At 42.2% G+C, this 15572-nt stretch overlaps 1 protein-coding gene across 12 annotated transcripts in view; it reads left to right on the forward strand.

Annotated features, from left to right (window-relative positions):
- Nucleotides 1-15572, forward strand: part of ABCG2 (ATP binding cassette subfamily G member 2 (JR blood group)) — a 121490-nt gene that overhangs the window by 91825 nt on the left and 14093 nt on the right. For all 12 annotated transcript variants that reach the window (XR_004041520.3, XM_030865691.3, XM_060299824.1 and 9 more), the window contains 6 exons: nt 1219-1333; nt 1925-2077; nt 5021-5178; nt 7320-7471; nt 9449-9553; nt 10686-10936. Coding sequence is in view for 11 of the 12 variants with exons in the window: in XM_030865691.3 (XP_030721551.1) it covers nt 1219-1333; nt 1925-2077; nt 5021-5178; nt 7320-7471; nt 9449-9553; nt 10686-10936 (934 nt within the window). In the remaining variant the exon portion in view is untranslated. The remainder of the gene's footprint in view (nt 1-1218; nt 1334-1924; nt 2078-5020; nt 5179-7319; nt 7472-9448; nt 9554-10685; nt 10937-15572) is intronic.

The raw sequence follows: 15572 nt of genomic DNA on the forward strand, positions 1-15572 counted from the left end.
TTAGGTCTTCTGCCCATTTTTGGATTGGGTTGTTTGTTTTTTTGGTATTGATCTGCATGAGCTGCTTGTAAATTTTGGAGATTAATCCTTTTCGACATTTGACGTTTGCATTCCTTATGAATGATCACCATGATAAGTCTAGACATCTGTCCCCATATAAAGTTATTACAATATTATTGGCCCTGTTCCTTATGCTGTATGTTACATCCCCATGGCTTATTTATTTTATAACTGGAGATTTGTACCTCTTAAATCTCCTTCACCTATTCTTTTCTTTTTTAATTTTATTTATTTATTTTTGGCTACGTTGGGTCTTCGTTGCTGTGCTCGGGCTTTCTCTAGTTGCATCGAGCCGGGGCTACTCTTCATGGCGGTGTGCGGGCTTCTCATTGCAGTAGCTTCTTTTGTTGCAGAGCACGGGCTCTAGGCGCGCGGGCTTCAGTAGTTGTGGCTCGCGGGCTCAGTAGTTGTGGCTCGCGGGCTCTAGAGCGCAGGCTCAGTAGCTGTGGCACACAGGCTTAGTTGCTCCACGGCATGTGGGATCTTCCCGGACCAGGGCTCAAACCCTTGTCCCCTGCATTGGCAGGCGGATTCTTAACCACTGCACCACCAGGGAAGCCCCCCACCTCCAGTTTTAGTGTGCTTTTAAAGATCACTCTTATGTGAGCAGGTATTTCTTGAACATTTTCTGCATGTCTTGTCTGGTTCTAGTTGCTGTGGATAATGTGCAGTTGTGCTAGTTTGGGGTTCTGTCCTAAGGGCCAGGAAGGTCTTACTAGGTCAGCTTTACTAAGAGGACATGATAAGGTGATTGGCATATAGCTGTCAGCTATGAGTTGAGCTATGGAGAGGAAAAGGAAGGGGATACAATTGAAAGTCGGGACATGGAGCCAAAGACATCAGTGAAGGCTTGTGTCTTAGACAAAGGAGCACGTTACCTGCCTTGGCACGCCAGAGGTCAGACAGCCTGGAGGGCAGTTTGGGTAGTCTGTGCTGGATCAGCCAGCAGTGCTTTGCTTTCATGGTTTTGGGCTTTATTGTAGCATATAGTAAAAAAGAAGGAAGGTGAGATTCAAAATATAGCTATATGTTTAGTTGAACCATATAACTTCTTGGTCAGTTAATTTTCGAACTTGAGCAAAATTTGGATTCAGATTAGCTGAGAGGTAAAGCCTGAGTTGGAGGGAATAAATAACGATAACATATGTCTTTTTATAGGTTGTTAGATGTCTTAGCTGCAAGGAAGGATCCACATGGGTTATCTGGAGATGTTTTGATCAACGGAGCACCTCGACCTGCCAATTTTAAATGTAACTCAGGTTACGTGGTACAAGTAAGTATTTGTGGATTTGCATTTTAGATTTCTTCTGTTTCTGTATTGGCAAGTGCCTTGGCTAATGGTTGAGTGTGCTTCCAGTTGACTACGGGACATACTCGTAGAAACAACTTCTCTTCACACCAGCTTTTCATGATCTCCTGTAAAATTCAGGACAGTGTTAAATGAAAAGTCAGGGAGAATCTGGAATATGATCCTTGTGAGGGCAATGATATCAATTCTTGTTATATCATTTCTAAAAAACATTACTGTTCTACTTTTTTCCTTTACCTTCACCTCTCTCCTTCACCTAGCTTAGAACAGTGTTTTGGCAAATCCTGGTATCAAGCAGTGTAGAAATGTTTGCTAGTAATGATCACAATTACCTGTGTTCTCTTTGGGTGTACAGGTAGGGAATGAAAATGATTTCATCAGGCTTTGCAGCTGTTAGGTGGAGTTAGTTGTAACTTGTATAATTGCAAGTATAATTCATTATTAGCTAGAACTTTCCTTGGGTATGTTATTTTTGTGGGTAAGTTACATATACCAAAGAGTGAGGGTATTAGAAAAGACCTGCTATGTCTTGTTAAAACGCCATTTTGCTTTAAGGATGATGTCGTGATGGGAACTCTGACAGTGAGAGAAAATTTACAGTTCTCAGCAGCTCTTCGGCTTCCAACAACTATGACAAATCATGAAAAAAATGAACGGATTAACATGGTCATTCAAGAGTTAGGTCTGGATAAAGTGGCAGATTCCAAGGTAATGTGGAAAATGTGTCATAGCCCGCAAATCGGACTCACCTGTGTGGATAGTATAACTTGTTCAGAAGTTTTCTATAATATGTATAGTAAAGAGTGGCTGCTTTCTGTAACCATGAGAAAAGTGACTACTTACTTAATATGAAGATGGAAGTTAACCAGGTTAAAAAACCTAAAAATGATTGAATCCTGGAAATGAAGTGTGGCAGTGTGGTCCAGTATGTGGAAGTGTTCTTTGCAAAGAACACATGGCCCTTTCTGTGTGATTACAGCCCTCGGTCTTCTCCCACCCTGATTGTTTGTCACGTCTCATTCCATGTCTTCACGCTAACTTTCCTTCTTCCTATTTTCTTTTCCCCTTTTAGCTGTCCTTCTTCTGTTCCTCAAGGGGACTTTGTTCCATTGCCTTTGAGAGGTACATTTCTGGAATTGGTACATGATGAAAATCCAAGGGTTCCTGCTCTGTATGTTTCACTTTGCTGCAGTTTGGCTTCCAGAGTTATATCCAGTCAAATTAGGGTTTATTTCTAATTTGTGTGGCATCCAAGTTGTTTTTCTAGAGCCTTTCTTTTGGCACTTTTGGCTTCCCTTCCTCCCTCCCTCCCTCACTGTCCCTCCCCCTTTCTTCTGCCAGTATTTACTTACAGACTGTTATGTGCTGGGCTCTTTTAGATTTTTGAGATAAAAGTCGTGGGCAAGAGAGAAAAGTAACTCCCTTTGTGGGTTATACAGGATCGGGAAGAAGAAATGAAATGAACGAGTGAACTTTACAGTCGGTGACTAGGTATGAAAGCTTTGCTGGGAAAACACCTGAAGCTTTCCGTGAAGATGAGCTTTTTAGATTGTGATGGCCCTAGTCTAGTCCCCCCGTGATATCCTTTACGTAGACGTAACAAAGAATGGGGGTATCCTGCTGGCTGCTGTTTCATACGATACTTTCTGACATATTTTGCTGTAGTTTGTTTGGAAAAATAACTCTGAGATGCCACCAGTTTCCACTGAATTCTTCCTGTAAGCGACTGGGTTTTCCTTTGTGTTATAGCTCTGCTTATTGCTTGATTTTCTTCCCAATAAGGTATTTACCATTCTTTACCCTTAGGTAAAAGTTCTCTACCAACAGGCAGTTATCGCCCTAAGTTCCTTGCGTGGATTTCCAGAGAAAAATAAGCTGAAGGGAGTTGTTGACTTAGAATGTATTTATCTAATTCATTGAAGTACTTCATTTAAATTTTTTTACTTTTTATGAAATTTTAAGCATAACAAATGTAGAGAGTATAGTCTGATTACTCAGTTGTTACGGAGTCCAAGCTCGAACAGCTTGCTGCGTGACATCAGTAAATTGAGAGATGAGTTGTTGGGACAAGGAATAGCGACTTTATTTGGAAAGCCAGCAGACCAAGAGGATGGTGGACTCTTGTCCCAAAGAACCATCTTACCTAAGTTAGAATTCAGGCTTCTTTTATACTAAAAGGGGAGGGAGTTGGTTGGTTGGTTGCTGTTGCAGACTTCTTCCCGTTGGAATCCTTTGTTCTTGCAGCTGTCCATGTGGATCTGGTCACAATGTTCCCATAAACGTCCAACAAGACAAATGTTATTCTCTGCCCTGTAACTTTTTATCTCTATGTAAATGGAAAAGTGGTACACCTTGAAAGGTCAGAGCCTTGCCAATGGGCTATCCTGTATATTTCAGGCTCTAGGCAACATTCTTTCATAAAGGGTGCAGAGCCAGCATGACTAAGCACGGGCAGCAGAGCACAAAGGTTAGAGCTAAAGGAATAGATTCAATATGGAGTCAGGTTTGTGACTCCATATTGTTACATAGTGATGATATGATTGTAGTATACTTAATATAGTGATGATATGATTGTAGTATACTTAATATAATGGCACAATTACTAATAACATTTACCTAGATTTCCCAGTTGTTAATCTTTTCCCACAATGACTTCAGCTTCTTTTCTCTGAAGTATTTTAAAGAAAGTTGTAAATTTCATGACATTTCACTCTTGAATACTGATTATGCGTCTTAAAAAAAAAGATATTTACCTACATTACCACAATACCGTTATCAACTAACAGAATTGACGGTGTGTTAATCTCAGCTCTGTGGAGCCATATTCACTCACATTTCCCCGTGTCGCCGCCAGAATGTCTGGCACAGCTCAGTTGTTAGAGGGTCCAGTCAAGGGCATGAACAGCACTTACTTACTATCTCTTTGAAGACTCTTAATATAAGGATTATTTCCTATCTCCTTTCTCCCCCAAAACCTTTCTGGTCCCCTACCACACAGGGACACTGACTAGTTGAAAGGCCCAGCCAGTTACCCTGTAGAATAGTCTACCTTCTGAATTTGTCTGAAAGAATGAACCGGGAATTCTGCAGCAAGTTAGGGTACGGGAGGGCTCAATTTGGTAAACCTCATGGTGATTTAAGAGATGCTAATGTGGTGTGATAGAAAGTGAACTTTCCTAGCTGCCCAGCTGCACTGAGGACTTTGGGTGGGGCGGGGGCAGGGAAGGGGGCGTCAGGAGGCTGTAAGAAAGACTAACAAATTATAGATGCTTTCAGCAGCTTTTCTACTCCTGTCTTCAGCTCCCGTTTTGGTCTGTGGCTTCACTCTGTCAGGGCCATATTTTTTAGTGTTCTGGCTTAACTGCCTTAAGATGAAATATATGGCTTGATGAGAAACATATAGAACTGTTAAAAGCATGGGTTTCATATCAGGCTTAGCCACTTACCAGCTCTGACCTGAGCCTCAGTTTACTCTTCAAATTAAAGAGAAACCTACCTCTTTGCCCACATAGTCGTTTATTTGCTGTTCAGAATAAATGAGGATAATGAGATAAAGTGCCTCTTATAGGGTTGGCACATACATGTCGGGAGCTCAACAAACGATAATGGCTGTGGGTTTTATTGTTAATAACAATAATATCTGTGTTTTAGGTGGGAACTCAGTTTATCCGTGGTGTGTCTGGAGGAGAAAGAAAAAGGACTAGTATTGCAATGGAGCTTATTACTGATCCCTCCATCTTGTTCCTGGATGAGCCCACAACTGGCTTAGATTCCAGCACAGCAAATGCTGTCCTTTTGCTTCTGAAGAGGTAAACGCTAGGGGAACATTATTCTTTCATTCATCCAATATATGGTGACCTACTGTGTACCAGGTGTTATTCTTGATGCAAGGGACTCAGCAGTAAGTGCCACAGACAAAAATTTCTTCCTTCTTTGTTGGAGGGAAACAGTCAATGAACAAATGGAAGTGTTGTATGAAAAATGAAGCAGGCTAAGAGAGTAGCAAAAGATGGCTGTGGTGGGATAGAGGTGCTGTATCACATATAGGATGGTCAGGGAAGACCTCAACGAGGTGACGCTTGAGTTGGGAGCAAGGGAGCGAGACCTGGATATATGGGAGAAGAGAGTTCTAGTGGAAGGGAACAGCTGTGGCCCTGCGGCAGAGCGTGCCTGCTGATGTGTTTGGAACCCAGTGACCTCAGAAGGGGTGGGGACTCTTATTGATGACTTTGCTCAAGCTGCCATAACCTAGTACCGCAGACTGGGTGGTTAGCTTAAAACAGAAGTTTAGTTTTTCAAATTTTTGGAGGCTATATGTCTAAGATCAGGGAGTCGGCAGGATTGTTTCTTCTGAGGCCTCTCTCCTTGGCTTGTAGATAGCTGTCTTCTCTCTGTGTCCTTACTGTATCTTCCCATGGTGTGTCTGTGTCCCAGTCTCCTCTTCCTTTAAGGACACTGGTCCTTATTGGATTGTGGCACCCACATGACCTTATTTAACCAAAATTACCTCTTTAAAGACCCTGTCTCCAAATACAGTTATATTCTGAAGTGCTGGGGGTTAGGACTTCAACATGAATTTTGGGGACACACAGTTCAGTCCATAACAGTTAGAACGGGACATGAGATGGAATTGAGTGGGTGGCAGATTATATAGACTGTAGGCCGCTATAAGAGCTATGGCTTTTAATGTCTCTAGGGGACATGGGAAGCTTTCAGAGAGTTTTAGAACGGAGGACTGGCACCTGTCTGGAGAAAAGGCTGTATAATTGGGCAAGGGTGAGTGGCAGCAGTCCGGTCAGGAGGCTGTTTGTATTAGCTCGTTTGAGGGCACCCTCAGCTACTTCTATTCCACTCTGTATTGAAATGATTGGTCTGTTGGCCTGTCATCTTTGAGGCAGAACAAACTTTCTTGGCTAGCATATAGTAAGTGCTTAGAAAATGCTTGCATTGATGTGATTCTTCTCATAAAGTGTTTTCAATAATACCAGATTTTGAATAGTGATTTTGCCTTTGTTTCTTCTACCCATAAGTAGTAACTCCTGTATAAAGATAGGAGTTACTGTCTTTTGGCCACGGTATTAGACCAGGGATCAAATCCCAGCCCTGCTCCTTCTAACAGTGACACTTGGAGCCATTGCTTAATTCTCTAAACCTTATCTGATATAGAACAGTAATAATTATTATTGGTACTGCCTCATAACAATATTGTGTAAATTTAGATGAGGTCATCTATAAAGCATTTAGCAAAGATCTAGTCAGTACTCAGTAATGTTAATTGTATTATTAGGGCAGAAGAATGAAAACCAGTTCCTAAAGAGCCAGAAGTCTTAAATGATCAATGAGGATGGGGCATATGACCATTGTTTTAATATTTAGTTCATAATAAGTTTTAAAACTTGAGTGTACTTACAAATTACCTGGGTGCTAGTTAAAAATAGGGTTCCATAGACCCAATAGGTCTGAGTAGACTGTCCAGGGATCTGTATTTTTTTTTTTTTGCGGTACGCGGGCCTCTCACTGTTGTGGCCTCTCCCATTGCGGAGCACAGGCTCCGGATGCACACGCTCAGTGGCCATGGCTCACGGGCGCAGCCGCTCCGCAGCATGTGGGATCTTCCCGGACCGGGGCACGAACCTGTGTCCCCTGCATCGGCAGGCAGACTCTCAACCACTGCGCCACCAGGGAAGCCCAGGGATCTGTATTTTTAATTAATATTCTGATTGATTCTAGACTACCCATGGAACACCCTTTAGAAACTGTAGTGTTTCATGAAAGCACTGCATTTACATTCTCTACCTATCAGACAGATAATATGAGATGAGAATTTAGTAAGAGAAAATCAAGTTGGAAGAGGAACAAATGATCTAAAGGCAGGAATAATAAAATACGTTGCCAAGAAACGCAAGTTTCAGATGTTTAATGACTCGTTATCTCCTCACTTTTAATTCAGGATGTCTAAACAAGGACGGACAATCATCTTCTCCATTCATCAGCCTCGTTATTCCATCTTCAAGTTGTTTGATAGCCTTACCTTGTTGGCCTCAGGAAGATTAATGTTCCACGGGCCTGCTCAGGAGGCCTTGGGTTACTTTGCATCCACTGGTACGGTTGACTTCTTTATGAAGTAAGATCCTTCATTAATAGTATCCTAAAGGAGAACAAAGGGGTCACCTGGAGTGCTGTTTCATCTTTGAGTAGATACACCATGGTTTCCACTACTCTGAAACATCTTCAGTTAGTTTAGTGCTAGTTCTTCACTCTGCAGTGCCAGCTTGTTGTTTAGGTATCTTTTTCTGTCCTGTTTGAGTGTGTGTGTGAGTGTGAGTGTGTGTGTATTTCTGCTGGGTCTGTATCTGTTCTCCTTCTCAGTTCTGGTGACCTTTCCCTAACAGTTCAATAAATAGATTGGTCTCATAGCCGGTTATCTGTCAGTTGAATATTCTTGGAAAGGCCTCATGTCCCTACAGTATTTGTCTTCTTGACCATGATAGAGATTAGGCTTTATCATGTTTTTCCCTTACATGGGATGTTGATCCACCTTGATTGGGGGTTCGTGGAGATGCTACTTAATTTTCTAGTAACATTAGGTTGCGGATTTAGCGTGTGTGTGAATTACCTGTCGATATAATGGCTAGTCGTAAGTCTGACTTCAACGGGCCAACATTCTGATGGCTCTGGACTGCCCGGTTCTGTTTAAATGGAAATATGTCATTTTTTGGTGACTTATGCAACCTGCTTCATCTTAGAGATCCTTGGACATGATTATAGATGATGCTCCATGAACTCAGATATAGTTTTAAGTATTTGCTAACCACATTTTAAAATGTTTTGGTTTAATCTCTATCATTTAAAACTAAGAAGCCTTGCATGGGTCTAGGGAGTTTAGGGGGGCTGAACCTAAGGATCAGACTACAGGCCAAGCTGAGTTCAGATAATCGTGTCGCTTCTGAGTCTGAGCTCACGCTGCTTGCTGCACGACAGGCCGGTATAGCAGGAGATGAGTTGTTGGGACGAGGAATCGAGACTTTATTCGGAAAGCCAGCAGACCGAGAAGGTGGTGGACTACTGTCCCAAAGAACTATCTTCCCCATGTTAGAATTCAGGCTTCTTTTATACTAAAAGGGAAGGGGGTGTGGCTGGTTGTTGAAAACTTCTCAGTGTCGGAATCCTCTGTTCTTGCAGCTGTCCATGTAGGTCTGGTCGTGGTGTTCCTGTAAACCTCCAACAAGACAAACGTTAGTCTCTGTTCTGCAACTTTTTATCTCTATATGAATGGAAAAGTGTTCCACCTTTAAAGATCAGACCCTTGAGAATGGGCTATCCTGAATATTTCAGGCTATAGGCAACATTCTTAACTTGTAGCAGAAGCAATAGAATACAAAGGTTAAAGTAAAAGAAACAGATCCAATATGGAGTCAGATTTGCTCTTCCCTATTACAGTGCCACAGGAAGTCAAGGTAAGCATTCAGCTGTGCTGTACCAGCCACATTCTCTTGAGAATGATGTTCTGGTGATTTGTTCTCTATATTGGAATTACAGGAGCATAGTAGAGGCCCATTTGGACCTGAGTTTAATAGGGGCAAAAGCAATCATTGCTAAAGTGGGTACTGGCATTCTAGCAGTCCCCAGGTGAACTTGGAGAGCAGAACATACCCCAGGCCTCTCCCAAACACAGTCCTGCTCTGCCTTAGCTGGCTTTAAGGAACATTAGTTCTTCTATAGCTTTTTTTTTTTCTTCTTGGACTTATATCTAGGTTTCTGAAGAAGCTCTGATTAGCACCAGAGCATCTTGATAGCTGTTTCAGGTCTCCTGAATTGTAATGCGTAAGGACCAAGCACTAACAGAAGACTTGCTAAGAGTCCAAGGTTGGTTTGGAGTGTGCTGTTTTGTGAAGAGTCAGAAAACTGTTGAAATACTGTGCGATTAAAAGGAAGCGGTAAATTAGTGAGGGGAGAAGAGAGAAGAAAAGAGGGAGAAATTGTTAGATCCTGTCTCTCCCAGCAACGCCTCCCTCACCCACTGAGTCTTCATTTCCCAAGACTGTCACGTTTGTGTACCTGAGTCACCTTCTCTTGCAGGTTACCACTGTGAGCCCTACAATAACCCTGCAGACTTCTTCCTGGACGTCATTAATGGAGACTCCTGTGCTGTGGTGTTAAACAGAGAAGACACAGACGGTGAAGGTAAGCAGATGTGTTGAGAGTCACAGATTATTGCCTAATTGAGTTGGATGAAGCTTAGCCACGTGGTACCTCACTAAAACATGGCTGTGTGAATTTACATCAGCGCTGTCCTCTGATACTGGTTGTCCCAGTTTGTTTGGCTGCTGTAACAAAAATACCATAGACTGGGTGGTTTAAACAATAAACATGTATTTCTCACAGTTCCGGAGGCTGGAAGTCCAAGATCAAGGTGCCAGCAGATTCGGTGTCTGTTGAGGACCTGCTGCCTGGTTCATAGATGAGCGACCATATTATTGCCTCCTCATGTGGTGGGAGTGCGGAGGGAGCCCTCTGGGGCCTCTTTCATAAGGGTACTAATCCCACTCCTGAGGGGTCCACCCTCATGACCTAATCATCCCTCAAAGGCCTTGCCTTCAGATACCATCACATTGGGGATTGGGTTTCAGCATTTGAAGTTTGGGGGCACACAGACATTCAATCTCATAGCATCAGTCAACACAGATTTTGTTGTCTGTGAGAGTGCTGTTTTTGATTTAATCTGTAAATGAGCATTTATAGGATGGTGTCAGTTCTAAGGGCAGTTCCCATTTTTTAAAAAGCGCCCATTGTTTACATAGTGGCCCCTTGGTATCCATGGGGGATTGGTTTCAGAACTCCCCCCTGCCCCCCTCCGCAGATAACAGAATCCAAGTGTGCTCAGGTCCCTTACAGTAGGCCCTCCCTATCCCCTGGGTTCAACGTCTGTGGATACCGAGGGCCAACTGCATAGTGTTTTGAAATAAGAAACTTGACAGTTTATGCATTTGCACATTGTAAAAAGGGAAGACCAGGTTTTTTATTAGGAATTATAACTCCATATGGTGAGAAGTCTATTTTAAAAGATTTAGGGTCCAAATGTCATAATTAGGAAAAGATCAGTGAGTTGGCTGTATCCGTAAGTTGACGGAAGTAGGCCAATTTACTCTGTTTTTCTACTTTGTAAAGCAGTGACAGCTCTCATAACTTTTTATACTCAAGCTTTAGAATTAAGGTACTAGGGAAGACTCTAAGAAAGGGGTTACAGAAAAATGGACTAAATCAGCTGTTATTTTGTTAAGAATGTTTCCCTTCTTTATCCACTTTTATTCCAAAGCCAAGGAGACTGAAGAGCCTTCCAAGACAGATACTCCACTCATAGGAAAATTAACTGAGTTTTATGCCAACTCCTCCTTCTTCAAGGAAACAAAAGCTGAGTTAGAGCAACTCTCAGGGGGTCAGAGAAAGAAGAAGATTTCAGTCTACAAGGAGATCACCTATGCCACCTCCTTCTGTCATCAGCTTAGATGGATTTCCAGGCGTTCATTCAAAAACTTACTGGGTAATCCCCAGGCTTCTATAGCTCAGGTAATGTGGCAGAGTCTTCTAATTATGCTGTAAAATACTCATTTGGGGGCATTAGGTTCTGATACAATCTATTTTAGGATATGCTTACCTTCTACCCACACTTTTATGTATTTATTTATCCCCATTCCATTTGGGGTATAGAAACAAGTAAAACCCAATTAAGTTTTTACTTACAGAAGATTTATTTTTTTTTAATCTTTTTTTTTTGCGGTACGCGGGCCTCTCACTGTTGTGGCCTCTCCCGTTGCGGAGCACAGGCTCCGGACGCATAGGCTCAGCGGCCATGGCTCACCGGCCCAGCCGCTCCATAGCATGTGAGATCCTCCCGGACCGGGGAACGAACCCACGTCCCCTGCATCGGCAGGCAGACTCTCAACCACTGCGCCACCAGGGAAGCCCAGAAGATTTCTTTTTTAATGGGTTGTTTTCTTTGGACTGTCTAATTCAGAATTTTGGGCAATTTAGACAAGCTGTAATGGATCATCTTTGTAGAAAAAAATTTTTTTTTCATAAATTGTGAAGTAAAGGAAACGTTTGACCACATCTGGGGTTTTCTGGTGGCCGCACACGTTCATTTCCTGATGCATTCAACAAGTTCTTAACTGATCACGTGCTGCATCTTGGAGCTTGTACACAGCAGTGAACAAAGTGGGCGAAAATAAAATCCCTGCTCTCGTGGAGCTTGTTTCCTTATGAGGAGAGACAGGGGATCAATTCATATAGCAATAAGATATATAGCATGTCAGGTGGTAAAAAGGGCTAGGAAGAGAGTTTAAGCAGAGAAGTGGAGAAAGGAAGAGAAAGAGAGAAGGAAGGGAAGGGCGGGGAGAGGAGGAGCAAGGGAAGGGGTTGGTTTGCATCTTATGTCAGGTGGAAAGTGGCCAGGGAAGCTTTCAGCTCAGTGTCATGTCCCTGAGGGCTGTAGGGCTGACCACTGTCTGCGCAAGGAGCCTGTGTGCAAATGCTGTTCCTTATGAGCGACCTTCCTCGTGGAGGGCTTCTGATCTTAGGAGAGCGCTGGACACCTAAAGCAGCATGAGGTTAACGCAGAGGTAGCAAGCCGGCTTGAATTCTGTTCAGTAAGGCTCCACTGTCAGACTGACTTTCTCTTAAGCTGAAATCATGTTCTTTTTCTCTTTCGGCTGACTCCGCTGATAGTTGTTGAGAATTACTCCTTCATGATTCTTCCGTTATTCTTAAGCCCTCTGTCATCCAAAATCCTCATGTTCCCAGTTCATTGGTCCGTCCTTTCTAAGGAAGTCAGTTTAGCCAGTTATTTTGGGGTTGGCCAATTGTATTATCACTGAACTTCTGCCAAGTGCTAAAAGATGGCATGTTGTCGTCTCCAGTGAAACATCACTGACTTCTTACCACACGTGCACCATCATTTTCGTACCGCAGTACTGTCGCCTCCTAAGTATTAATGCCGAGAGCCTATATCCCTCTTTGAGACATACTGCTAATTGCTCCAAACAGTTTTGTACTTGTTATTTGGCATTTCTGTCAGAACATGAACACTTCTGTGTACTTTCAATCAAGGGTATGTTTTTATCCTTTTGGAGTAGATTTGATGTCATTTGGGAACAAATTCTGTTAAGTAAGGTCAACCCGGTTATCCATTGTTCAACTGTGAGATGATATACGGCAGGTGATTCTTAGTTTGATTTATGCATTAGATTTTTTTATTTGGAAAATAAATTTCTCTTGCCTCTAAAAGTGGTTTCTAAATGCCTTGTCCAAGTCACATACTGTCGGCCCTCAGTATCCCGGGTTCCACGCACGCTGAGGTTGGAGGAACCCATGGGTGCGGAGGACTGACTGTACGACTCCATTTTATGTAAGGGGTTGGATCATCTGTGGATTTTGATATCCACGAGGATCCTGGAGCCAGTCCCCTGCCGCTACCAAGGGATGACTCCATATGGCAGTTCTGGGCAGGGGTGATTGGAATGTGGGGCTCTCTGTAATAGTACACCAAGTTTCTGCACCTTCTGGCGCTAAGCTTTCTTCAGATGCAAACCCCATGCCTAGTGCCTCCAAGTTGCACGTTCAGCCTACTTACCTCCTCAGTGACCTCAGTTCCACAAAAGAAATCCCAACAATGTTCAGAGCAGTGGCAACCTTGCAGAACAGGGATAGAACCTCGCATCTCCCTGAGCATCTGCGCGGGGTGGGGGGGACTCTTCAGATGTGTCAATGCTGGAATGTTAGCTTAAGACAGGAGTAGGCAAACCTTTTTTCTAAAGGGTCACAGGGTAAATACTTTTGGCTCTGCAGCTCACATGGTCTTTATCTCAAGTAGTCAAGTCTGCCGTTTTAGCAAGAAAGCAGCCATAAATACATTTAAAAAAATGAACATGGCTGTGTTCCAATCAAACTTTATTCACAGACACTGAAATATGAATTGTATGTAAATTTCATGTGGCAAGAAATATTCTTTTTTTTCTTTCAACCATGAATAAAATGGTAAAAAACGATGCTTGCTCGTGGACTGAACGAGGCCTGGGGGCCACAGCTCGCTGACTTCCGGTTTAGGGTTTTTTATAATCTTGCGAGTGTGTCTTTTATTTCTCTAAGTGTTTGAATGTGGAGCTATTAAAATGTTTTATGGCTTCCTGTTGATAAATCTGGCATGGGTCGTCTTACAGCCATACTTGGGTTTGAACGAGTCATTTACACGAGTTAGACTTTGCTTCTGGTAATGCATTTAACCAAAGGTGGTCTTTGGAAGATACTGGAATGAACGGATTATCTGTGTGAGAAGATTTAATGTTCATTTAATGTGCCAAAGGTTTCCTGATCAAATCAACTTGGAAAATACTATCGTATCTCTTGGAGAGTCATTGTTTCTATTAGCACATTTTCACCGACAGCCATAAACATCCCTTAGAATCCACCTTGAGAAATGTTGACAAACACATTTGAACAAAGATCAAATAACACATTTAGGAAATTTCTTTTCAAAAGAAGCCAGCTGCACAGAACTCATAGGATAGAATTTCTTTGCTCCATTAAGCCATGTTTAGTTTTCCTGTTTATCTTCTTTTCCTTAATGTAAGAAGGAAAAACATAGACACACCTTGTAAAACCATGACAAAATTATGAGATTAATCATTTTGTCAATATGTTTGAAGAGTTTCCTTGAAAATACTTTTAGAATTTTGAAACCTTTAGGAAACATCCAAAGGATAAAACTGACAGTCTGTTAACATAAGTTACTAAGTTTGAATATAGAAGAAACAAAGCATGTGGAGTGTCCAGTTTTAAAAGTCTGACTATTCTTATAGTTATACAAGGTGAAAGTATAGACTTTGTGTACATGTGCATGCACACATGCTGATGGGGCTATTATTATTTATTTTGGAAGCTTGATCTGTTGACGTGAAGTATAGTATATATATATATTTTTATAAATTTATTTATTTTTATTTATTTATTTTTGGCTGTGTTGGGTCTTCGCTGCTGCGTGTGGGCTTTCTCTAGTTGTGGCGAGCGGGGGCTACTCTTCGTTGCAGTGCGCGGGCTTCTCATTGCGGTGGCTTCTCTTGTTGCGGAGCATGGGCTCTAGGCACCCGGGCTTCAGTAGTTGTGGCTCGCGGGCTCTAGAGCGCAGGCTCAGTAGTTGTGGCGCACGGGCTTAGTTGCTCTGCGGCATGTGGGATCTTTCCGGACCAGGGCTTGAACCTGTGTCCCTTACATTGGCAGGCAGATTCTTAACCACTGCGCCACCAGGGAAGCCCAAACTACAGTATATTTTGAAGGTAATTAAAATATGCCAGGGTAATAGATTTTTTTGTTTCAAATTTCTGACTGTCTTTTTTAGCAAGGCAATTTTTAAGGACATCTCAAATCATATTCTTTCCAGACTGGTCTTCATGAGCTAGTCTTCACAGGTCATGATCCTGTTTTGCAATTTTGTTTGCTTCATGCCAAAAGTGTCTTGACAAGTTACTTCAAGTCTTGATACTACTGCACTGTTGTAGTACTGAGGTGTTTTTTTGTTTTGTTTTGTTTTTAAACTTTGAAGGTTCCAAGGTACATCGTGGAATATTTTGTTTTCTTTAGGTTATCATTTACTATATTTTTAAATTCATTTAATTAAATTTAATTCAAAAGTACAATAAGTAGAATTTCCTTAAATAAATTATAATGTAACCCTTAACCCTTCGCTTCTAGAAGTGTCCTTAAGAGACAGTTTGTCAGTCTTAAAAACCAAAGTGATGTTTATCCAGTCTTCTTAGGAGTCATCAAACAAGAGTGAGTGGGTGAAGGTAGGTAAGAGTGGCAAAGCACTGGCAGCTTAGTCCTGCTGTTGGCTGTAGGCCCTCCGGGCTGAGGTTGCTGGAGAAGCAGTGACAGGAGGGTGGGTAATGGATGCACTCGGGTGCCCTCAGAGAAAGCTGGCTGAGTGCTTTGGTGACAGTGACAGTGCACTTTTCCAGTGCAGGCGGGGACTCTCCCGACCCCTACTTCCTTATTTTGCAAAATTACATTGTTAGAATTTTTTTCATGTGTGCTTTAAAATTTTTGTTCATTTTTATTTATTTTTCATGTTAAGAGTAAAGGTATCCTGTTTTTATTGGAGCCTCTTGAAATATCACACTATGCATGTTCACTAGCACAAAGGTTGAGAGTT

Source organism: Globicephala melas, chromosome 5, assembly GCF_963455315.2.
Source record: "Globicephala melas chromosome 5, mGloMel1.2, whole genome shotgun sequence".
Taxonomy (NCBI): Eukaryota; Metazoa; Chordata; class Mammalia; order Artiodactyla; family Delphinidae; genus Globicephala; species Globicephala melas.